The 24757-nt window shown below is 37.2% G+C and overlaps 2 protein-coding genes across 4 annotated transcripts in view; one reads left to right on the plus strand and one right to left on the minus strand.

The window, feature by feature from the left end:
- CNTNAP2 (contactin associated protein 2) overlaps positions 1-24757 on the plus strand; it is a 2064732-nt gene that overhangs the window by 1144761 nt on the left and 895214 nt on the right. For all 3 annotated transcript variants that reach the window (XM_082473843.1, XM_082473842.1, XM_082473844.1), the window contains one exon: positions 10471-10642. In XM_082473843.1, the coding sequence (XP_082329969.1) occupies positions 10471-10642 (172 nt within the window). The remainder of the gene's footprint in view (positions 1-10470; positions 10643-24757) is intronic.
- Positions 1-24757, minus strand: part of LOC309666434 (uncharacterized protein) — an 817765-nt gene that overhangs the window by 577268 nt on the left and 215740 nt on the right. The gene's annotated exons all lie outside the window — the stretch shown is intronic.

Here is a 24757-nt window from a genome sequence, read left to right on the forward strand (position 1 = left end):
ATCTTCTAAATTTAAGCTAATTTTGGTATAAATACACTTTACTTATCTTATGAGTATTGTATGAGGATAGGGGGGGAGAGTCACAAATAATTTTATTTGAAAAATTTTGATCCTGCTAAGGCAATAAAGTTTTGATAAACAGTGTTTTTTAAACAATATATTGATACTAATTTTTATATATTTTTAAATATTCTAAAATATACATATTTTACACTGTAAAGCAATTATACTCCAATAAAGAAGTTAAAAATATATATATATATACATATTTTAAATTAATCTAGCTACCTAAGTGGTCCAATAAATTATATTAAATTAATTTTAATTAAGTAAAGTCAAACTGATAAATACTATTTTTAAAAACAAATAAAATTTTGTTTTTATAATGTAAGAACCCATGTTTTGTATATCACTGTAAATATATTTTGCATTTGGAAAACTAGAACATTAGAGGGAAAGAAAAACCTTGGAAATTTTTTTAAAATCCTATTAATTCATTTTATCAAATAAATAAAAGACTCCTGATCAGGTTGTAACGTGATCAGATTAATATTTTTAATATGGATCACTTAGGCTTCATGCTGGAGATGGATTGGAAGTGGGTGGTGGAGAAGGTGTGATAGTCTGATCTCAGATGGTCATGAAGAGACTGAGGATTATTTAAAAGATAGAACTGACATGATGTGATTGTGCATACAGGGAGTGAGGATGGAGGTGCCAGGGATTACTCTTGGTTGTTTAATATGTGCAACGTTTTAGATGAGGAAATTGAAGTTGACTTTTTGAGTGACTGCTGGTATAGGGACAATGACATAATACCACCTGGGATCAAGAACAATATATCTTGAGGTTTTTTTGTTTTTTTTTTAATTAATTAATTTATTTATCTATTTTTGGCTGCGTTGGGTGTTCGTTTCCACGCGAGGGCCCTCTCCAGTTGCGGCAAGCAGGGGCCACTCTTCATCGCGGTGCGCGGGCCTCTCACTATTGCGGCCTCTCTTGCTGCGGAGCACAGGCTCCAGACGCGCAGGCTCAGTAGTTGTGGCCCACGGGCCCAGCCGCTCCGCGGCATGTGGGATCCTCCCAGACCAGGGCTCGAACCCGCGCCCCCCGCATTGGCAGGCAGACCCTCAACCGCTGCGCCACCAGGGAAGCCCTATCTTGAGTTTTGAACATGTGTTAAATATTAGAATGGGGAAGTCCAAGAACCTCTGGATACATTAGTCCTCAGCTCAGAAGAAAGACCTGTGATGGAGATATTATTGGAGACCTACTCATATAGTTGGTAGTTCAAGCAATGGGTTTGGGTAATGCTATTATTGTGGCGAGACTACCAAGAAAACTGACATGGCCCAGGACAAACTTTGATGAACTCCTACATTTATACACCAGGTAGGAGGCAAGCAATCAGTAAATGAAATTGAAATGATACTGCTAGAAAAGTATAAAGAAAACCTGGGACAATATAATATTCTGTTAGCCAAGGAAAGAGATACAATATTCAAGAAGTGAGAATGGTCTTCTCAAACTCTTCCATTACTTGCATTTTATTTACTCATTTGGATAGGCAGTAACATTTTTAATACAATTATGTTCATGTTTCTGAGACCTGTCTTCCTAATGAGATTTTAACATCCTTAAGGATAAGAATAACATAGTTTTGGATCTCTGATAAATACAAAGACAATTGAAATAGTATAAACCATTTGAAATAATAGAAATGGTGATGATGTTGACTTCTGGATCTTTTTGGTGTATACTCTGGGCATTTTCTAAGCACTTACTTTGTAGTTATATTCTTAACTAATTCTTTACAACAACCTCCTGTGCTTATACATTTCATAAGTTTTATAAAATATTATGCTTTATAAAATATTGTAAGTTTTCCTATTTTATAGATAAAGAAATAAGAAACAGAGCATTTAATTAATTTCCCCAAGGGGAAAAAATTGATAGAGACAAAATTCTTAATATTATATCTACTACTCATTTATTATAAATAAATAGCAGATAAACATAAATGTAATAAACATAAATGACATCCTAAATTTGAAAAAACCAACAGATTATATTAAATAATTTACAAAATTAAAATTAACTCATAAAAATTACCTCCAAAGATGTTAGTTAGCCTTTCATTAGTAGACCACTCTTTGATAATGGAATGTTAGGAGCGCTGTGCTTTCTGCTCTCCCACATGTTGTGTGCTCTTTAAACAATGCAATTTGTTATCCACACCCACTTTTCCAGTTTCCCATTGATCTAAATGGTAAACCCAAGTCAAGCCCTAAGTCTTCATGTAATTTGGATTCTGTGATCTTTGATATTGTTTATCATTCCTTCACTTGCTTAATATCACTCCTTGGTTTTTCTTCTACCTCTTTCTCAGTTTTATTCACTAGTTTATTTTCCTGCTTCTACCACTGATACGTAGATTATTTCTAGAGTTCCAGTCTTGGAGTTCTTTGCTTAGCGCACTATACAATTTCTTTATACAATCTCCTCCACCTCCATAGCATAGTGACTGAAAAACTTCCCCAAATTCTGATCCCTATCCTGATGTCCAGATATTAATATTAATCTATGGATTGAATATTTTACCTTAGATATCCCAGTGGTACTTCAGACTTGAAAAGGCTAGCTTTGAACTCATCAGAACCACCCACCACCCTTTCTCCTCTCCTTTCATCCCACTCCTTAAAGACCTGATGCTTTTCCTGCATCTTCTTTTTCATAGAAGCAAAAGCATCTATCTAGTTGCTCACCCAGAAATCTGAGTCATTCTAGTCGTCTCTCTGTGCAGTACTCATATCCAGTAGATCAGCCAGTGCTGTCATATCTTCCTGTGAAATATTTTTCATCCATTCCCTCTACATCAGCTTTATTGACATAGTTTAGATAAGAATTTGTAATTTATCCAATGACTCTTTTGTAAAACAATCCTTATCTCCGGTTTTCCCTCTACCAGCTTATTCCTGTCTCCACCAGAGAGAAAATAACATAATACAAATTGGTTAAGTTATTTCCTTGCTCAAAATTCTTCAGTGACTTTTTCTTCATTTAGTAGACAGTGTTTGAGCCCCTACTATGTAAGAGATCTAGGAGTCAAAGTCTCATGGAGGGTACATTCCAGTAAAAGGAGAAAAAACAGTAAACAAAAATATATAATGTGATAAGAGTTATGAAAAATGAATCATATAAGGGGGATAGAGCATCAAGGGGGTGGGGGAATGTTACTTAACTGGTGATCAGAGAAGGCCTCTCTGATAAGGTAACTGAAACAGAGTCCTGAAGGAAGTGAAGATGCAAGGTTAGATATCACCTCATGCCAGGATAAAAATGCAAACATATTCACTCACTTGATCATTCACCTAACAAATACAGAGGGGTCAATAAAGCCTGAAAAATGGAGATTATATTATATTATAAAGAAGAGCTTCAATCTGTTGAAAAATAATTTATTTCCAAACTTTATAATAGACACTTTGTATCTTGAACATCTCCCTTATATCCCATGGATTGTTTTAATATAAATAGGTTGCTAAATTTTATGCTATGTGTGTTTTTCTCAACAAATACATTTTAAAAAAATTCATAGAGAAATAAGACAATACAATCGCTGTCATGAAACTATTATACTAAAGGGGAGAAAAACACATTCAGAAACACACACACGTGTAAGTAAATAAAAAAACCAATCCAGATAATTATAAATTGTGACAAATTCTATGACAAGAAATAAGTAGCTGAGGAACTGGAATGAGAAAATGGATAGAATAATTTTAAGTAGAGTGGTCTTGGAAGGCTCCCTCTCAGAAGGTGATATTTGAGCTGACCTGAATCATAAATCAGCCATGAAAAATGCAAGTGGGAAGAAAATTCCAGGCAGAAAGGTCTTGGTTTTCCTAAAGCACAGGCAAGAGAATGGTGGTGGCTGAAGCATAGTGAGCAAGAATAGGCACTTTTTTTTTTTTACTTAAGTATAGTTGTGTCAGTTTCAGGTGTACATCAAAGTGATTCAGATTTTTTTGAGGGGGGTAGGAATAGACATCTTAAAGCATTAATTTGGGAGCTAGTGGTCACCCCAAAATACAACAGAACCATTTTTAAATGTGACATTTATTTGAAGCATAAAGTATATACTGAGGGAAAAAAATCAATCTTTTGTAGAGTTTTCTTATACTTATTTAATGGTTTAACTAATATTGTTTTAATTTTTAAATCTTGGAAGGGGATTTGAGTGTTTGCATGTGTCCTAATATTTTTAGGGTTTAGGAACTCCCTAGATCTAAAAATCTGGCTAAGAGGGATATGAATTGAAATTGGAATGTGGGCAGGATTCAGAATATTCAGTCTTTTAAGGCCACAAAAGTCACCCTGGCCTGGTAACATAGAACATAAAATGAGGATCAAGTGTTAAATGCCACCGGGAGGTCTAGTTAAGGGGTAAAAGATGTCCTTTGGTTACCTGAAAATGATCACTGAAATTAGGAAGAGCAATTTCATTGACAATTCATGGGCACTGAATGCAGATTAAAGTGGAATAAAGTGGACGTGGGGAAATGGAGACAGGATAATTTCCTTTTATTGGGAAATAGTTTAATCCAAAATAAGGTTCTTGAATGGCATTATGTTTAGCGTAAAGCACCATCTCATGTCAAATGGATCATAATCTTTTTAAAAATAGTTTTTATTTTCAAACAATTTAAAATGAGAAAAAAAAATTTGCAAGAAGAGTTCAAAAGCCACCAGTATAACTTTCACTCAGAGAACTCATTCAAGTTTTGTCAATTGTCCAGTAACGTCCTTTATAGTAAAAGACCCAGTCTGGGATCACATGTTACACCCTGTTTTCCTGCCTCTCCAGTCTGCTGATTGAAATCAGATTCTCAGCTGTTTGTTGGCTTTCACAACCTTATCATTCCTGAAGATCCTGTCAGTCTGAGTCTGTCTGATGCTCTCTCATGATTGGACCTAGGATATGTGTCTTGGGCAGGAGTACCACCAGGAGTCATTGCATTCTTCTCATTGCAACTTATCAAGTGTGTCCCACAGTGTCAGTGGGTCCCATTACTGGTGGTGATAACTTTGATCATTTGATTACAAAGATGTCTGCCAGGTTTCTTTGCTGTAAAATGACTACTTTCCCCTTTGAAATTAGTAAATATATTCATAGGGAGACACTTTGAGACTGTTCATCATCCAAATTTCACCCACTCATTTGAGCATCAGTTAATATTTCTTGCCTGAATTAATTACTATTATGATGGTTGCCAGATTGTACCTTTCTAATTCCAACATGCTTTTTACATTTGTTAGTTATCACAGGAAGATATTTCTGTTCTCCTATTTATTCATTTTTATGCAAGTAGACTTATGGATTCCTGTTATTTGATGAAATATATCTATAAATTATTTCCTTTTTCTCTTATTTCCCTCCTTCCTCCTTCCCTCCCTCGTTCCCTCCCTTCCTCCCTCCCTTCCTTCCTTCCTTCCTTTCTTTTGACACTCAAAATATCTTTCTGATGCTCAAATTATTTATTTTGTTTTAAAATTGTCCAGATCGGAGCAGTAGAAGCCCTCTTCAGACTGGCCCCTATGTCATTCTGACATGACACCATCATTCTTTGAGCACTTCTTTACTTTCCTGGGCAGCAAAATGTTCCAGGCTCATATTGTGCTTTCTGTGACCCAGCTCTAGGATCAGCCTTTCTCCAAAGAGTCCTGGTTTTATTCAGTAGAGAAACTAAGATCTGAACTGTAAGGGGACTCATTTCTTCTGAGTATAATCCTGCTCTGGATCATCTTCAGTGGATGGTAGGAACCACCTGTATATTGAGCATATACACAGTTCCATCTAGATTTATTTCTATATCTCTATATACTGAAAACCACAAGTGCACACTTATAGATTAAATTCCAATCCAAACCCATAGGATCCATTCAAGATCTCCCTTTTTTCATTTGTACCCTCCTTTCCTGACCATGTGAACCTGGCTCCCACTATTGTCAGTCTATTTATTTATTTGCTCAACAACCTGTATTGTAGTCAGTCTCCCAGCCGTGCCAGGTGGGCATGTGCTTGGCTATCCTTACTGCAGGCACCAAGCACCACTGGGCTCACTCCTGGCTCACTCTAACACACTGCTTGCTTGGGCCCAACCCCACCAGGGTGAATTATTTAGGAAGGTTTGGTAAACAGTAGAGATTAGTAGACACTTTGCACAATATTCCAAGGTTATTTTGAAAGGAAAAGCCTAAATGGTTTTTAGCATCTTTACAGCATTCTACCAGCCTTTCTCAACCTCCCAAACTTCCCAACTTTAAAATAAGTATAAATAGAGACATCTTGTATGCATGTAGTTTTAGACATGTAAAATATTCAGCCCTGTTGCCTGTTGTTTGCTTTTCTTGTCCCATCAAGTTACCATTATAATTTACAACAACTTAGATTGACATTTTAATGTCAAAACAAATAGCAGCATGCTTTTCACTAATGTATATCTGAGTTAAAATTTTAAAACCTTGAAAATGCATGTGTTTCTTTTGTCAACAAGAATAACAAAATGCTGAAAGGACTTCAAATCAGGTATAAAGTTTTTATATGCCAAGTCTTGAAATGGAAATCTCAAACATGCCAGTAAGGTAACATAATAATGACCCAGTTCACTGATAGATGCAATTGAGAATGACACAGTTACAATTCACTGTGGGTATTACAACATATCGTCAGATCACCAGTAACTACAGCCCATGTATAAACATTGTATTTTTTATTTCAAATTCATAGATATAATAAATTTAAAGGTCTAAGCCAAAACAAGCAAAAGTTTGCTTTTTTACTGTTTTTAATTTTTATAATAACTTGGCAAATTTTAGTTGAGTTTAACCTTCTATCCATTTTATATCTATTCATTTCTGACCCTCAAAATCCCAGCTGCAAATTTTTTTCTCCAAACAGTCCTGCTGTTAATCTACTAAGTAGGTTAAATCCTAAGCTTTAGTCACTGAAAGTATCACAGACACTATTACACGAAGATTTTTTACTGAAATTATATTTGTACATACAGGGAACAATAACAGAAATAAATAATAATATGTTGTCCTCCATTTCAAGGGTAGGAGGGTGTTAGAGCACCCGGAATTTCAGTACCAGAGACTCAACATCTTTAACCCATTGCTAACTATAAGGGAGTGGTCAACATTCTACTAGTACAGTTCTCTTAAAAATGTGTAGGCTTCCTATGAATGCTGTTTAGCTTTACTTCATTAAACAAGAGCCATATCCACACTTTCATAAAGATAAGCTCTTTTTCACATTGGGCTTCCGCTGACATGCTGAGGGGAAACTGTCTATAAGATTATTAGAACCATTATTTTTTAACTCAGAGGCTCTATAAGACACACCAGTAAGCTGGCTAGAAGTTATTTTGTCTGAATGAATGGTTCTTGGAGGCACCATCTAAGATATTTCTGAGGTCTTAATATGGATTTTATAGCCACACCTCATTATCATCTTTAGATCATGTTTTCCTGGTAGTAGAAATTTGCCATGAAGTGATTTCTTAATTTTTTGCGGTCAACATCTGGAGAGACTGAAATTAAGAAAATATTTTATTTTCAAATCCATCAAGACCTAGCTTCCTCATATTTAACAGTTTGTCTTTAGTTTTTCTCTCTTCTTTTTCCCTTTTACTATAAACAAAGAGAAGACGCCAGAATACTCTGTGTGGAAATGTCCTTAGCTAGATTATGCAGTTCATTAAGTACAGTGTTTTCCTTTCCACATTATCACAGTTTTGCTAAACTTTCCACTGCAACATAGCAATGATCCAGTTTTCTTCCATTTCCAGTAACATTGCTTCCTCACCTTCCTTTCAGTCATTACTGACAACCTCTTCATGAGCCATGAGGCTCCATGGCTACATTATAATGGACATGTAGTAGTTTGTACTATACTTAACTTCTCCTAGAATGTATCCTGTGTAGAAAAATGAAAGGAATTGACAATTTCAAACTCCAGAAGTCATCAGGGCCAAACAACATTGTTATGAGTGACTGATGAAGTCTTGTTTTATGAACTTAACTATACCCATTTGATAGGGATCTGTGTGTTATGCAGCTGCCTTGCTTCTGAGAAGGTCTCGTTCTCACAATAGATCTACCCATTTTGGAATACTTCAAAGCAAGTGTGGATATTTAGAGACTCCCAAGTATTCAAAAAACAGAATCATATGATTGTCTCGTTAAGAATAGTCAATAAAGTTACAGCTGGATGTTTTCTCTTTGCTAAGTTTAGACATTAAACTCCATTCAATTTTATCTTGATTAGGCAGAGTGAAAATCATATGTATGCATACAGCTAGTCTAAATAGACCACTTAGCTAAGATCAGCAATTTTCTGAGAGGATTAAGTCAATGCAAATGAAAAAAAAAAAAAAAAGTGACTCAGAAAAGAAAAAAGAAAAAAAAAAAAACCATATGTTTGACATTTGAAATAGATGCTTATTTATTTTTAAGCCAAGAAATTAAGTATAATCGTATTTTTACATAGTACTGTGTTGATGGAAAATGATTGTATACACTTATGTGATTAATCCTTAAAGAGGATTCAATTGATAATTATTAGATTTTAATTATTGTAACCCATTAATAAAGGGAGAAGGAGATTTCTATTGTTCTAAACTACTGTTACTAGTCAAACAGAATAGGACATTTAAAAAAAAATCACTTAATGGGGACTTCCCTGGTGGTCCAGTGGGTAGGACTCCACGCTCCCAATGCAGGGGGCCCGAGTTCGATCCCTGGTGGGGAAACTAGATCCCGTATGCATGCCACAACTAAGAGTTCGCATGCCACAACTAAGAAGCCCACATGCCGCAAGTAGAGATCCCGCATGCCACAACTAAGACCCGGTGCAGCCAAAATAAATAAAATAAATAAATAAATAAATAAAATAAATAAAAATTTAAAATAAAATAAAAAATCACTTAATGGTCATTTTTTGGACAATGTTTTTATTGAAAATTCCCTTTTATCCAATTAATGGCACATCCTGATACCAACCCATTTTGTATAAATTGTTTTTTTGCTATAGATATAATATTAGATTGAAAAGAATGTGTGAATAACTTAAGATTTTTTTTAAATTTTTTTTCTTTTAATTAATTAATTAATTATTTTATTTTTGGCTGCATTGGGTCTTCGTTTCTGCACGAGGGCTTTCTCTAGTTGTGGCGAGTGGGGGCCACTCTTCATCGCGGTGCGCGGGCCTCTCACTGTCGTGGCCTCTCCCGTTGCAGAGCACAGGCTCCAGACGCGCAGGCTGAGTAATTGTGGCTCACGGGCCCAGTTGCTCCACAGCATGCGGGATCCTCCCAGACCAGGGCTCGAACCCGTGTTCCCTGCATTGGCAGGCAGATTCTCAACCACTGCGCCACCAGGGAAGCCCAACTTAAGATTTTTAAGCAGACAAATTACTACAGTTTAAATTTGCTCTGATAGGTGAAGTTCATTTGGGGGACTTTGTGGAGATATTTAATGGGATCAAGAAATTTTATTCCATATGGCCTACAGATTTTCTATGCATAATATGAATTATGATTTTTTCTATTGAAAAGCATAAAGGCAATTTATTTGTGGTGCTATTTTAAAGTTACTTTGCAATAAAATTTTTAAAATTATTTGATCTCAACCTTAGTATATGTATATCCTACTCTGTAATAGAACCAGTAGTTGCTAACCCTAATAGAAACTTTCTTTTTTTGTTTTGTTATTCATTCTTTTAAACTTTTAGTTTCACTTCTTATCACTTATGCTACCTATACCATGTTAGGTACCTTATATGAGATGGATATTCAGAGCAAGGTGACTGACCCTTATGCCTAAATTTATCTCTTTATGTTTCTTTGGGTTTTATAAATTGGGAAATCATTTGTAATGCAAATGTCTCTTTGGATTGAATTAGATATTAATCTATAAAAGAAACCCACCTTAGCTGATAATAGTAAGTTTAGCTTCTTGACAGCTGAATAACAGACCTCTAAGGAATTAAGAAAATAACAGTAAATATTAAAGACATAAAAGGAAGGAGGTTGGATAGTTGGGAAAGGTCTAAAATTTTACATCCTGATCTCTGAAGACAGGGTCGGATGAAGAAGTGTAGCCGTGAGCAGATGGACAGAGATGTGACAGTGAAAAAGAAGATGTCAAAAGAGAAAATATGAAGGATGCTTCGTAGACATAGACCAGAGACAGACATTTGCCTAGGTTCAACCCTTAACAACTTCCCCTGAAATAATACCGTTTTCTCAAAAGACTTCATTCTTCCACACTGAGTACAGCATCAGCAAGGATCAGCGAAACACAGTAGTTGGATACGATGGCTGTGGTCAGGGAAAACACCCAGAGGAGTTTTAGTGAAGCATGCTGGACACACAATTCAACATTCCCATTTTTTCTCTCTCACAGGTTATCTGAACCAGATGAATAACTCAAGTCACTCTGTCCTTCAGCCTTCATTCCAAGGATGCATGCAGCTCATTCAAGTGGATGATCAACTTGTAAATTTATACGAAGTGGCACAAAGGAGGCCAGGAAGTTTTGCGAATGTCAGCATTGATATGTGTGCCATCATAGACAGGTAAACGGTCTTTCATCCTTCCTTGAATTGTTCAAATTTTCGGAATTCATGTTTTTGTTGTAGGACAAGTGAAACACCCGAACACTCAACCCTGTAAGGGGTAAGGAGACGGGAGCCATTTGCCATGCCTGTGGCTTTTGTTTGTGATGTTAGCAGTGATGTTTATATCAGGACATGGTTATATATGACAGAACAATATGTGATGTCACATTAACCCATTCAACCTCCCTTGGTGAATGTGAGCATTATGCATGTAGTTTTGCAAGCAACAGCTGGAAAAGGAACTTAGTTTATTTTTAGTTTTGCTTCTGATGCCCACAGCAGAAATGTCCCTCTTCTCCTTGTCTTGGTCATGACTCATCCTCAGTATATGGTCCCCTCTAAACGCCCCTCTTAAAGGAAAAGGAACATTAAAATGTGTTGGCAGGCAGTATGGGGATTTACTGAAGTAGAGTATTTAATGTAGTTGAGTCTGCTTACAAAACAGACATACTGAAATATTATTACAAGATCTCATCTTTGTCAGTTTTTGCAAATCTGGTGAGAAACTTTTTATAAAAACTTAGTTGACCTCTCACATGGTGGAAAGATACAACCTTTATATGAAATATTATGACAGCATTACATGTACTACCTTAACATACTTCTAAACAGTGCCTTTCATTCCAACATGAAAAAATTTCATTTTGAGATGTTTTGCCCACAAACAAACTACATCTAATTTTGAGTTGAATTTAACCCGGTGAATTTAGGTGATATTCTGTCCTATTTTCAAATCTTTTATGAGAGGGCTATGTTATCCTGAAAAGAATTTTATTAATTTTATATTTTGAAGATAAAAGTTCTGTAAGTCTTAGCCAGCCCCCAATAAAGTACAGACCTTAAGTCTCTAATAATCTTAATTCATTTAAGAGGTGATCCTTGGGGAAGTCATCCAAAGACATATAATGAATCTTAAAAATATACAAAAATCATCTATTATGAAATAAGCTTGCTTCCATATAATCTTAATAAAGTAGTATTCACATGAATGGTAAATTACAGTTTATGATGTCTGTAGAATGTAACTTTTTAAAGCTTTAATATGTTTATAATAAAATATAACATAGTGCTTATTTTTATTACATATATGCAGATATGGGTCCTGATAGCCTAAACAGTTTATATTTAAACAGAACAGCAAACAATTTTAATAAAAATATACTCCTAATTTTTGAACCATCAATAATGTAATAGCTGTTATTTCTGCCTAAAGCAAGTGGTGGCGATAATCACAAAAACTGAGAGATGAATGTTTTAAGATAATATATTCTGATATTAGATGTGTATTCATAAATTTTAATAATGGTTTTCCATACAGGAAGATTTTCCTTCTTAGTAATAGACAGTATATTGAGTCATTTTAGTACCTTGTTCATTTTCCATGTCAGTAACTTTAATGATACAATAATTTCTGTCAATAATACCCAAGTTAGTTCATCCAGCTTTCGTAAACTGCTAGATTTTATGGTGATGTTGCTATTTCACTTCAAACAGCATGTTTTCTGGGCATTAAATTTAAATTGTTTGCTACCAAAGAAGTGCGGGTGAGGTGTTGAGATTTTACTGTTTTACCCCCATGGCAAGATTAGGAGTTAAAATATCTCCAGAAGAAGATTTTGGTAAATGAAGAGAACAGAAGATTGTGGTAAACGAACCAGGCACTCCTGGTAAGGAGAACAACACAAGAGACGATGTAGAATAGGGGATGCAAATTTCAATTTTTGGCATGTAGAGAAATATACAAAATAGTTTTTTGCCAAAATGGCATCATGCAACTGTCTATGTTGCCAAGTATCCTGTAGCTGACAGAACAAGGAATATGTCTTTCTTATCCTCCAGGGTGATAACCGGGAAGAGTGGCTACAGGGAAGTAGTCACCTCTGATGCATCACAGATTTCCTAAATCCACTACTGAATACGTTTTCTGCTTGTCTTACTTTTTGAGGACAATGACTTCTTTTTTTAGGTATAATTGACGTATAACATTATATTCGTTTCAGGTGTGCAATGTAATGATTTGATATTTACATATATTTTGAAATGATCACCAGGGCAATGATTTCTGCACATTAATTACCAATGTGTGAAATAGCAGATTCCTTTATTCACCCAAAATGTGCCCAGTTCAAAATCTTAATCTGTGAAGTGCTGTGTTTTTGCATGTATGATACAGGGCTGTATTCACCTTATTCAAACCGTTGAGGGGCTCATTGATGAGCGCACCCTTAATCTGTGTCTTTGCATATGAGAGTACCAGTGACGTTACCCTGTCCTCACATAGCTGTGACCCATCAGATAACATTTTAATGATACATCCCTGGCTCTTCTCTGGTTTGATCTTTTCCCCCTCACTGACTGAAACTTTGCAACTGCCTGATCTCTACCATTTTATTTTCAGACCACCTAAATTCTCCCTAAGCAAGCCTACACTGTCTCTTTCTTTTATCCTTTCAAATTTCAGCTTGATTGATTTGAGAGCTATTTTTGGAAAAATTAAAAAAGCGTAAATGAAAATATAGGGTAAAAAAATAGAAATCACAGACATGATTTTTATAAAATGTTTAGAGATTATAGGAGCAGCTGCAATGATTTTATGAGTAGAACTTAGGGAAATAGTTTGGGAAGATGATTCTAAAGGAGTTTTGCTGTGTGTCATACTGAAATATCCTATGAGTTGAACTTCTTTTTCTTTTTTTGGGTGTGGATTTACGTGTGCCTTGTTTTGTTTATTTGTTTGCTTTCTGAACACAGCATTGAATCAAGGAAAGAGCAAGCATGCCAAGCTATAGAATTATTTGTTCAGTAGTATTTTCTGAGTGCATCCATGGTGCCAGACACTGTTCTAGGCACTTAGGATAAATCATTGAACAACACAGACAAAGATCCTTGCACTTGTGAAGCTCACATTCTGGGGGAAGGGGCGGAAGCACAGACGTGATAAATAAATATTATAGTAAGTTAGAAGGAATAAGTGCTATAAAAAAAGAAAGAAAAAAAGTTGAGCAAATCAAGGAGGACTGGCATTTCAACAGATTGGTGTTGAGTTGCTGTTTAAATAGGTTGGTCAGAGTTAGCCTCAATTATTCAAGACCTGAAAGAGTAATAGAATTCACCAGTTTGGGGAAAGACCATTGCAGGCTGAGAGAATAGTCAATGCAGCAAGGCTGCCTGGTATCATCTAGGGTTAGCAAGGGGCCAGGGTGGCAAGTTTGGAAGGACGAGGAGCAGAGCCGTATAAGAGGAGGCCAGAACAATCCTGGAGGCCAGGTCCTGGAGACCTGTAGGTAACGGTAAGGATTTGGCTTTTATTCTGAGAGAACTAGGGAGTCATTGCAGGTTTCTGAGTAGAGCAGTGGCATGCTTTAGCTTACATTTTTAAAGGATAACTCTGGCTGTGGGAGGAGGAAAGGTAGAAGCTGGGAGCCTGTCATAGTAATCCAGGTGAGAGATGCTCGTGGACTAAGACTGGAGTGCTGTTAGCACAAGAGGTAGTGTCATGTGGTCAATTCTGAATACTGATAAGGGTTGGTCAGTAGGGTTTCTTAATGAATTGGTTTCGAGGCATGAGAGGAAGAGAAGATATAAGGATAAACCGAAATGATTTGGTAACAGCAGCTGGAAGGAAGGAGTTACCATGTCCTCCAGTGGGAAGGCTAGTGGTGGAGAAGATTAGTCATGGGGTGGAAGAAAAAATCAGGAACTCACTGTTGGGCATGAGTTGAAAGGTCTATTGGGCATCTAAGTGGACATTTCAAGAAGGCAGTTGGATACATGTATCTTACAAGCACACATCTGCAGATTAAACAGTGAGGTGTTGTGTCTGACAAAATCGTCGTGCTTATCTATTGGAAGACCTCTGGTTTCTTCAGCTGTATTTCATAAACAGCAGAAGAACTGGAAAGGGAGAGGGTGAATAGTGGGCAGGAAGCCTCTTCCAATGTCAGGAGCCTGTAGCCTTACCCTTCGAGTGAGACCCTGCTCTTAGGGAGGAGGACTTCATCAAACCCTCAGTTGCTAGAATATTCTCCGTAAACAGTAAGATATCTAGCAGATAATCTCCTTGTTTCTCCTTGCATGAGTACCATTTTTTATCTGCTCCTTTGCGCCCTCACATTGTTGGTTCTCTGTGGCAGACATCTTCAGGCACCAGACTCAACTCCTGTCCTCAACCCACTTCTTTCTATCCTCTTTCTGGGTGTGAAAATCTGAGAGGCAAAAAGCCTGCAAAAACACTCCTATAACTAAAGTTAGGTTTATTTACTTCCTCCTGCAAGTGGGAACCAAAAGAGAACCAAGGGTCTTCTCAGAGGGAGGTGGGGGAGAGGAAGGGAGTGAGGAAAGGGTACCGGGGGTCTGAGTGAGTCCTGGGAGGGTCCTGGCAGGTACTGGTCATAATTTATAAACTAGGAGAGTTGCTGCACCAGAGGGTGGAACTTGTGAATCCCTGCAGAGCTCTTGCTTGTTTGTCTGTGATTCTGATTCACGTCATATGGAATGGAGAAGCTGGTGTTAAAATATTTTGAGCTGAAGTAAGTGGTGTTCATGACTGGTTTGGCAATTTTTTTTCTGTTTTGTGAGTAACAGTAAAGTCCGTTTTGCTCTCTGTGACTTATATCAATCCTAAAATCACCCTTGTAGATTACCTGCCAGGGAGAGATTTTTTTTTTTCTTTGTCATCCGCAGTGATGATGTGGCACAGTCCTGGCTAATGAGAGGTACGCAGAAGTCAGCTAAGGTGTTCTGAGAAAACTTTTATTTTTCTGATACAGAGGTCCCCTGTTACTTTCCACTGTCCTTGTTCAAATGCAGACACCATGCCTGCAGCTGTATGACCAAGAAAACCAGAGCGCCAGTGAACCACAGTCAGCAACCACCTTCACTCCTTTTTGTGTGAGGAAAAAAAGCAGTCCTTGTTTATTTAAGTCACTGTGAGTCAAATATTATTTTTCTTGGAGCTGAAAGCATCTGTCCTTTTTTCATCCTCCATGTCTAAAATAAACCAATACCATCTTTTTACTAGAACACAGAACAACAAATTCCTGATTATGGAAATGGCTTTGAAAGAAAAGATGATAAATTTATTTTAGGATATATTAAGTTGCATGCCAGTGATGTCCCCTGGAGATTGGAACCTGGGGACTAAATGGCTGTTTAGAGGCCAAAGCAAATTCATATCGTTAGTCAGCATCTGGTAGAAAACCTGGTAAAAGTAGTTCATTAGAATTAGAATCTTCTATACCTTTTCTATAACCTCCCTTGTAAATATATTAAGAAACAAAACCAGTAAACGTTCTGGATAGCACAGAAAGCGGAAAAGGAAGAGTAGACATCCCAGCTTAAGTACAGCCCACAAAATTCCCCTTGAGAAACTGCGAAGAGACTGGATCCTATTTCTGAGTTAGTAATTAAGTCTTCATTTTTATTTTTGGATGGAAATGCATGATCACAGACCTAGTTTTTGTTTTTTAATTCAATGCTTTCTTTTCAAGAACACCTACCCAGTTTGTTCGATTTTTTTTTTTTCCTTGAAAGGAAAGTGTAAGATTTTTTATAAGAGCACTTAAATGAGGGTTGGATAGATACAGTGTGAGGTGCTTCAAAACTAAGCTAACTCTGCTGGAAAGGTGAACAATGAATAAATTAATACTAACAATTCAGAAGGAGGTCATGACTTCTTATAAAAGCAAGTTTAAGATTTATAGTCCTGAGATGAAGAATACATGTAACATTTTTTTTCTAAAATTGATCTTCATTTGTTCATAAGCTCCCATTTCCAGTCAGTAGCAGCAAAAAATAAATATTGGAGCACATACCTTCGGGTCTAATAACTATAAGTCAATATGGGATTCAAACTTAGTCAAAGGTCAAGCTCCCATTCGGGGCTCCTGTCCCTTTTTAAGTGTCCTCCTTGACTTCTCCAGCATAGCCCTTGGGTCAGGCCCAGCTAACTATGTGACATCATCAGAGGATTGGGTTCTGCTCTACTCAGGTTCCTTCTGGGCTCCCCACTGCTCTGGCAGTTCTTCCTCCTGGCTGTGGGATAAGCCTTGGCTCCTGCTGGGCTCACGTTTTGGGATTTGGGTAAGAAGGTAACCTGTCCCAGTTTGTCAAGGACTGTCTTGCTTTTAGGATTGAGAACCCTTTACCTGGAGAAACCCCGCAGTTCTGGGTGAACCACAATGGTTGGTCACTCAAGATCCATGTACCTTCTGGGCACTGATCTTCTCCTAAGTTCCCTTTCTGGTCTACCAGCCATCCAAGCACTTGTATAGACCCCCATAGGGACACACAGTGATTTTGAGATCTCTTGCGAACTGTGTACAAGCTGAGTGGGAGTGGGGAGTGGGGATAACTATCTTAGGCCCCGCTCTGGCTCAGCATACCATGCTCTGTCTTTACTCTGTACACCTCAGGCTGACATGGGGCCTCTTATAAATCAGATTCCCAAAGGCGGAAAGCAAGGCACAAGCCACCACTGCCAGAGGATTTGTAAGTCTCTGTTGAGATTCATTCAGTCAATAAACACTTACTAAAGATCACTCAGTGAACATTTCTTCCTGGAGCTTTAATGCTGAGATAGTGGAGGGAGGGTCGTTGATCAGACCTTATGCTGTGCTAATACTATGTTCCTCTCCTTTGTTCTCAAAGACAGACCTCTTTCAACCCCAGAGCCCCAGGGCTTTAGACCATCTTCCCAAAATTGAATCTGCATGTCTGCTAACTTTGTGTTCCAGTCCAGGGTCCAGAGGTGAACTCTCCCAGCCCCCACTCCTTGTGAAACATGTCGCTGATCCACTGAACAAGAAAAATAAATAAAATCAAAACTTTGACTTGAAATATCTAAAAATTATTTCCGCTATAGGGAAAGGAAGGCTTTTCTCACAAACATGGGTATTTCTGCAGTGAAATATTATGAAATATTTGTGGTATTTATGCCAGATTTCCTTTCTGTTTCACCTGGATATTGCTACCTGCAAATTGCCACCCTGTGGCTCTGGCACCTTTTCATAGATTTGCAGGCTGATGGTTCCTTCCATTCTTCTTTACAAATGTTCACGTGGTCACTTAGGCTGGTGTCAAACTGTGCTAGTGCTTCTTTTACACTGGGAAACATTTTGTCTTCTATCATTAGACTCTTGTTACAAAACTGTAGGTTTCCGGGAATATCTTACTTTCACTTCATGATAATTACGCAAAAGTGGTAAAGGAGGCAGAAAGTCCCTCAGATAAACTTCGGATTATTCAGAACTTCATGCCTGTTCAATTCTGACTTCACTGTGGCTCGGATCCCATCAGACTTCAAAGGAGCAAAGAACAGGTCAGCTGGAACTCATTCCCTGAGAACTGGAGCCAGCAAGCAATTTTCCCGGCATGAAGTTAGATTTCTTTTTGGGAAACACCCTTCAAAAACACCCTTAGGATAGAAGGTATTCAGGGTCCTAAAACCAGATCTCTAGCTCAAAATAAAAAACAAAAAAAGACTAGTTACATAATTCAGTTTTAATTTTCATATATGACAGTTCATATTGTGATTCTTTATTCTTGGTATGTTTACTTTGTCTCTTCACCTTATCTCAGTTGACTCCCCATCTGGGATTCCATCCATTTTATATTGCAAATGGCTGTGTTCTTTCCTTCTTTGAGCTTAATCAAATTATTTATTAGTAGATTTCTGGAAAGCCCTGTTTCCTCATGCTAGATCTGATTCATTTCTGGTGTTAGAAGCATGGATCTCTGTATAAATTTTCTTGGCCTTCCAAGCTAAACCCAGACTCCCCTTTAGTCTTTAACTGCATTGCCAGAGCCATTGGGTTTCCTATAGAAGGATCCAGAGAGGAGTATCCTGTTGATACGTAAACATTTAAACCATAGTCATCTATCTTAGCAAAAAAAACATAAGCTCAATGACGTAAAAGTATCACACACCCAGGTGAACCCATGTTCAAGTCAGTTGCCTCTCTGAAGTGATGTGAAGTGGTTTCATTTTTAAGTACAAGTAAAGTACTAGAGTGACAAAACTTATTTTTTTTTTAACATCTTTATTGGAGTATAATTGCTTTACATTGTTGTGTTAGTTTCTGGTGTATAACAAAGTGAATCAGCTATACGTATACATATATCCCCATATCCCCTCCCTCTTGCGTCTCCCTCTGACCCTCCCTATCCCACCCCTCTAGGTGGTCACAAAGCACTGAGCTGATCTCCCTGTGCTATGCAGCTGCTTCCCACTAGCTATCTGTTTTACATTTGGTAGTGTATACATGTCCATGCTACTCTCTCACTTTTTTTTTCTTTGAATTTTATTTTATTTATTTTTTATACAGTAGGTTCTTATTATTTATCTATTTTATACATATTAGTGTATACATGTCAATCCCAACCTCCCAATTCATCCCACCACCCCCACCCCCTGCCACTTTCCCCCCTTGGTGTCCATACGTTTGTTCTCTACATCTGTGTCTCTATTTCTGCCCTGCAAACCGGTTCATCTGTACCATTTTTCTAGGTTCTACATATATGCATTAATATACGATATTTGTTTTTCTCTTTCTGACTTACTTCACTCTGTATGGCAGTCTCTAGATCCATCCACATCTCTGCAAATGACCAAATTTCATTCCTTTTTATGGCTGAGTAATACTCCATTGTATATATGTACCACAACTTCTTTATCCATTCGTCTGTCGATGGGCATTTAGGTTGCTTCCATGACCTGGCTATTGTAAATAGTGCTGCAGTGAACATTGGGGTCTTTTGAATTATGGTTTTCTCTGGATATATGCCCAGTGGTGGGATTGCTGGGTCATATAGTAATTCTATTTTTAGTATTTTAAGGAATCTCCATACTGTTCTCCATAGTGGCTGTATCAATTTACATTCCCAACAACAGTGCAAGAGGGTTCCCTTTTCTCCACACCCTCTCCAGCATTTGTTGTTTGTAGATTTTCTGATGATGCCCATTCTAACTGGCGTGAGGTGATACCTCATTGTAGTTTTGATTTGCATTTCTCTAATAATTAGTGATGTTGAGCAGCTTTTCATGTGCTTCTTGGCCATCTGTATGTCTTCTTTGGAGAAATGTCTACTTAGGTCTTCTGCCCATTTTTATATTGGGTTGTTTGTTTTTTTAATATTGAGCTGCATGAGCTGTTTATATATTTTAGAGATTAATCCTTTGTCCGTTGATTCATTTGCAAATATTTTCTCCCATTCTGAGGGTTGTCTTTTTGTCTTGTTTGTAGTTTCCTTTGCTTTGCAAAAGCTTTTAAGTTTCATTAGGTCCCACTTGTTTATTTTTGTTTTTATTTCCATTACTCTAGGAGGTGGATCAAAAAAGATCTTGCTGTGATTTATGTCAAAGAGTGTTCTTCCTATGTTTTCCTTAAGAGTTTTATAGTGTATGGTCTTACATTTAGGTCTCTAATCCATTTTGAGTTTACTTTTGTGTATGGTGTTAAGGAGTGTTCTGATTTCCTTCTTTTACATGTAGCTGTCCAGTTTTCCCAGCACCACTTACTGAAGAGACTGTCTTTCCTCCATTGTATACCCTTGCCTCCTTTGTCATAGATTAGTTGACCATAGGTGCGTGGGTTTATCTCTGGGCTTTCTATCCTGTTCCATTGATCTGTATTTCTGTTTTTGTGCCAGTACCATATTGTCTTGATTACTGTAGCTTTGTAGTATAGTCTGAAGTCAGGGAGTCTGATTCCTCCAGCTCTGTTTTTTTCCCTCAAGACTGCTTTGGCTATTCGGGGTCACTCTCTCACTTCTTCCCAATTAATGCTCCCTTCTCCCCGTGTCCTCACGTCCTTTCTCTGTGTCTGCATCTTTATTACTGTCCTGCCCCTAGGTTCTTCAGAACCTTTTTATTTTTTTAGATTCCATATTATATGTGTTAGCATATGGTATTTGTTTTTCTCTTTCTGATTAGCTTCACTCTGTATGACAGACTCTAGGTCCATCCACCTCACTACAAATAACTCAGTTTTGTTTCTTTTTATGGCTGAATAATATTCCATTGTATATATGTGCCACATCTTCTTTTTCCATTCAACTTTTGATGGACTCTTAGGTTGCTTCCATGTCCTGGCTATTGTAAATAGAGCTGTAATGAACATTGTGGTAAATGTCTCTTTTTGAATTATGGTGTTCTCAGGGTATATGCCCAGTAGTGAGATTGCTGGGTCATATGGTAGTTCACTTTTTAGTTTTTTAAGGAACCCCTATACTGTTCTCCATAGTGGCTGTATCAATTTACATCCCCACCAAAAGTGTAAGAAGATTCCCTTTTCTCCACACCCTCTCTGGCATTTATTGTGTCTAGAGCTTTTGATGATTACCATTCTGACCTGTGTGAGGTGATACCTCATTGTAGTTTTGATTTGCATTTCTCTAATGATTAGCGATGTTGAGCATCCTTTCATGTGTTTGTTGGCAATCTGTATATCTTCTTTGGAGAAATGTCTATTTAGGTCTTCTACCCATTTTGGGATGGGTTGTTTATTTTTTTGATATTGAGCTGCATGAGCTGCTTGTGTACTTTGGAGATTAATCCTTTGTCAGTTGCTTCATTTGCAAATAGTTTCTCCCATTTTGAGGGTTGTCTTTTCATCTTGTTTATGGTTTCCTTTGCTGTGCAAAAGCTTTTAAGTTTCATTAGATTCCATTTGTTTATTATTGTTTTTATTTCCATTTCTCTAGGAGGTGGGTCAGAAAGGATCTTGCTATGATTTATGTCATAGAGTGTTCTGCCTGTGTTTTACTCTAAGAGTTTTATAGTGTCTGGCCTTATATTTAGGTCTTTAATCCCTTTTGAGTTTATTTTTGTGTATGGTGTTAGGGGCTGTTCTAATTTCATTCTTTTCCATGTAGCTGTCCAGTTTTCCCAGCACCACTTATTGAAGAGGCTGTCTTTTCTCCATTGTATATTCTTGCCTTCTTTGTCATAGATTAGTTAACCATAGGTGTGTGGGTTTATTTGTGGGCTTTCTGTCCTGTTCCATTGATCTACATTTCTGTTTTTATTCCAGTTCCATACTGTCTTGATTACTGTAGCTTTGCAGTATAGTCTGAAGTCAGGGAGCCTGATTCCTCCAGCTCCATTTTTCTTTCTCAAGACTGCTTCGGCTATTCGGGGTCTTTTGTGTTTCCATTACAAGTTGTGCAATTTTTTGTTCCAGTTCTGTGAAAAATGCCATGGATAGTTTGATAGGGATTGCATTGAATCTGTAGGTTGTTTTGGGTAGTATAGTCATTTTCACAGTGTTGATTCTTCCAATCCAAGAACATTGTATATTTTGCCATCTGTTTTTATCATCTTTAATTTCTTTCATCAGTGTCTTATAGTTTTCTGCATACAGGTTTTTGTCTCCTTTGGTAGGTTTATTCCTAGGTATTTTATTCTTTTTGTTGCAATGGTAAATGGGAGTGTCTCCTTAATTTCTCTTTCAGATTTTTTATCATTAGTGTATAGGAATGCAAGAGATTTCTGTGCATTAATTTTGTATCCTGCTATTTTAGCAAATTCATTGACTAGCTCTAGTAGTTTTCTGGTAGTATTTTTAGGATTCTCTGTGTATAGTATCATGTCATCTGCAAACAGGGACAGCTTTACTTCTTGTTTTCCAATTTGGGTTCCTTTTATTTCTTTTCTTCTCTGATTGCTGTGGCTAAAACTTCCAAAACTATGTTGAATAATAGTGGGGAGAGTGGACAACTTTGTCTTGTTCCTGATCTTAGTGGAAATGTTTTCAGTTTTTCGTTCCTTTTATTTCTTTTCTTCTCTGATTGCTGTGGCTAAAACTTCCAAAACTATGTTGAATAATAGTGGGGAGAGTGGACAACTTTGTCTTGTTCCTGATCTTAGTGGAAATGTTTTCAGTTTTTCACCATTGAGAATGATGTTGGCTGTGGGTTTGTCATATACGGCCTTTATTATGTTGAGGTAAGTTCCTGCTATGCCTACTTTCTGGAGAGTTTTTAATCATAAATGGGTGTTGAATTTTGTCAAAAGCTCTTTCTGAATCTACTGAGGTGATCATGTGGTTTTTATGCTTCAATTTGTTAATATGTTGTATCACATTGATTGATTTGCGTATATTGAAGAATCCTTGCATTCCTGGGATAAACCACACTTGATCATGGTGTGTGATCCTTTTAACGTGCTGCTGAATTTTGTTTGCTAGTATTTTGTGAGGATTTTTGCATCTGTGTTCATCAGTGATATTGGCCTATAGTGTTCTTTTTTTGTGACCACTTTTTCTGGTTTTGGTATCAGAGTGATGGTGGCCTCATAGAATGAGTCTGGGAGTGTTCCTCCCTCTGCTATATTTTGGAAGAGTTTGAGAAGGATAGGTGTTAGATCTTCTTTAAATGTTTTTTTTTTTTTTTTTTTTTTTTTTTTTTTTTTTTTTTTTTTTTTTTTTTAACATCTTTATTGAAGTATAATTGCCTTACAATGGTGTGTTAGCTTCTGCTTTATAACAAAGTGAATCAGTTATACATATACAATATGTTCCCATTTCTCTTCCCTCTTGCATCTCCCTCCCTCCCACCCTCCCCATCCCATCCCTCTAGATGGTCACAAAGCACCGAGCTGATCTCCCTGTGCTATGCGGCTGCTTCCCACTAGTTATCTATTTTACATTTGGTGGTGTATATATGTCCATGACACTCTCTTACCCTGTCACATCTCACCCCACCCCCTCCCCATATCCTCAAGTCCATTCTCTAGTAGGTCTGTGTCTTTATTCCCGTCTTGCCACTAGGTTCTTCATGGCCTCTTTTTTTTTTTTTTTTTTTCTTTTCCCCTTAGATTCCGTATATATGTGTTAGCATACTGTATTTGTTTTTCTCTTTCTGACTTACTTCACTCTGTATGACAGACTCTAACTCCATCCACCTCATTACAAATACCTCCATTTCATTTCTTTTTATGGCTGAGTAATATTCCATTGTATATATGTGCCACATCTTCTTTATCCATTCATCTGTCGATGGACATTTAGATTGCTTCCAAGTCCTGGCTATTGTAAATAGAGCTGCAATGAACATTTTGGTACATGACTCTTTTTGACCTATGGTTTTCTCAGGGTATATGCCCAGTAGTGGGATTGCTGGGTCGTATGGTAGTTCTATTTGTAGTTTTTTAAGGAACCTCCATACTGTTCTCCATAGTGGCTGTATCAATTTACATTCCCACCAACAGTGCAAGAGTGTTCCCTTTCCTCCACACCCTCTCCAGCATTTATTGTTTCTAGATTTTTTGATGATGGCCATTCTGACCGGTGTGAGATGATATCTCATTGTAGTTTTGATTTGCATTTCTCTAATGATTAATGATGTTGAGCATTCTTTCATGTGTCTGTAGGCCATCTGTATATCTTCTTTGGAGAAATGTCTATTTAGGTCTTCGGCCCATTTTTGGATTGGGTTATTCGTTTTTTTGTTATTGAGCTGCATGAGCTGCTTGTAAATCTTGGAGATTAATCCTTTGTCAGTTGCTTCATTTGCAAATATTTTCTCCCATTCTGATGGTTGTCTTTTGGTCTTGTTTATGGTTTCCTTTGCTGTGCAAAAGCTTTTAAGTTTCATTAGGTCCCATTTGTTTATTTGTGTTCTTATTTCCATTTCTCTGGGAGCTGGGTCAAAAAGAATCTTGCTGTGATGTATGTCATAGAGCGTTCTGCCTATGTTTTCCTCTAAGAGTTTGATAGTGTCTGCCCTTACACTTAGGTCTTTAATCCATTTTGAGTTTATTTTTGTGCATGGTGTCAGGGGGTGTTCTATTTTCATACTTTTACATGTACCTGTCCAATTTTCCCAGCACCACTTATTGAAGAGGCTGTCTTTTCTCCACTGTATATGCTTGCCTCCTTTATCAAAAATAAGGTGCCCATATGTGTGTGGGTTTATCTCTGGGCTTTCTATCCTGTTCCATTGATCTATATTTCTGTTTTTGTGCCAGTACCAAACTGTCTTGATTACTGAAGCTTTGTAATATAGTCTGAAGTCAGGGAGCCTGATTCCCCCAGCTCCATTTTTCGTTCTCAAGATTGCTTTGGCTATTCGGGG

This window comes from Balaenoptera physalus, assembly GCF_965194825.1.
Source record: "Balaenoptera physalus genome assembly, chromosome: 8".
NCBI classification, from domain to species: Eukaryota; Metazoa; Chordata; class Mammalia; order Artiodactyla; family Balaenopteridae; genus Balaenoptera; species Balaenoptera physalus.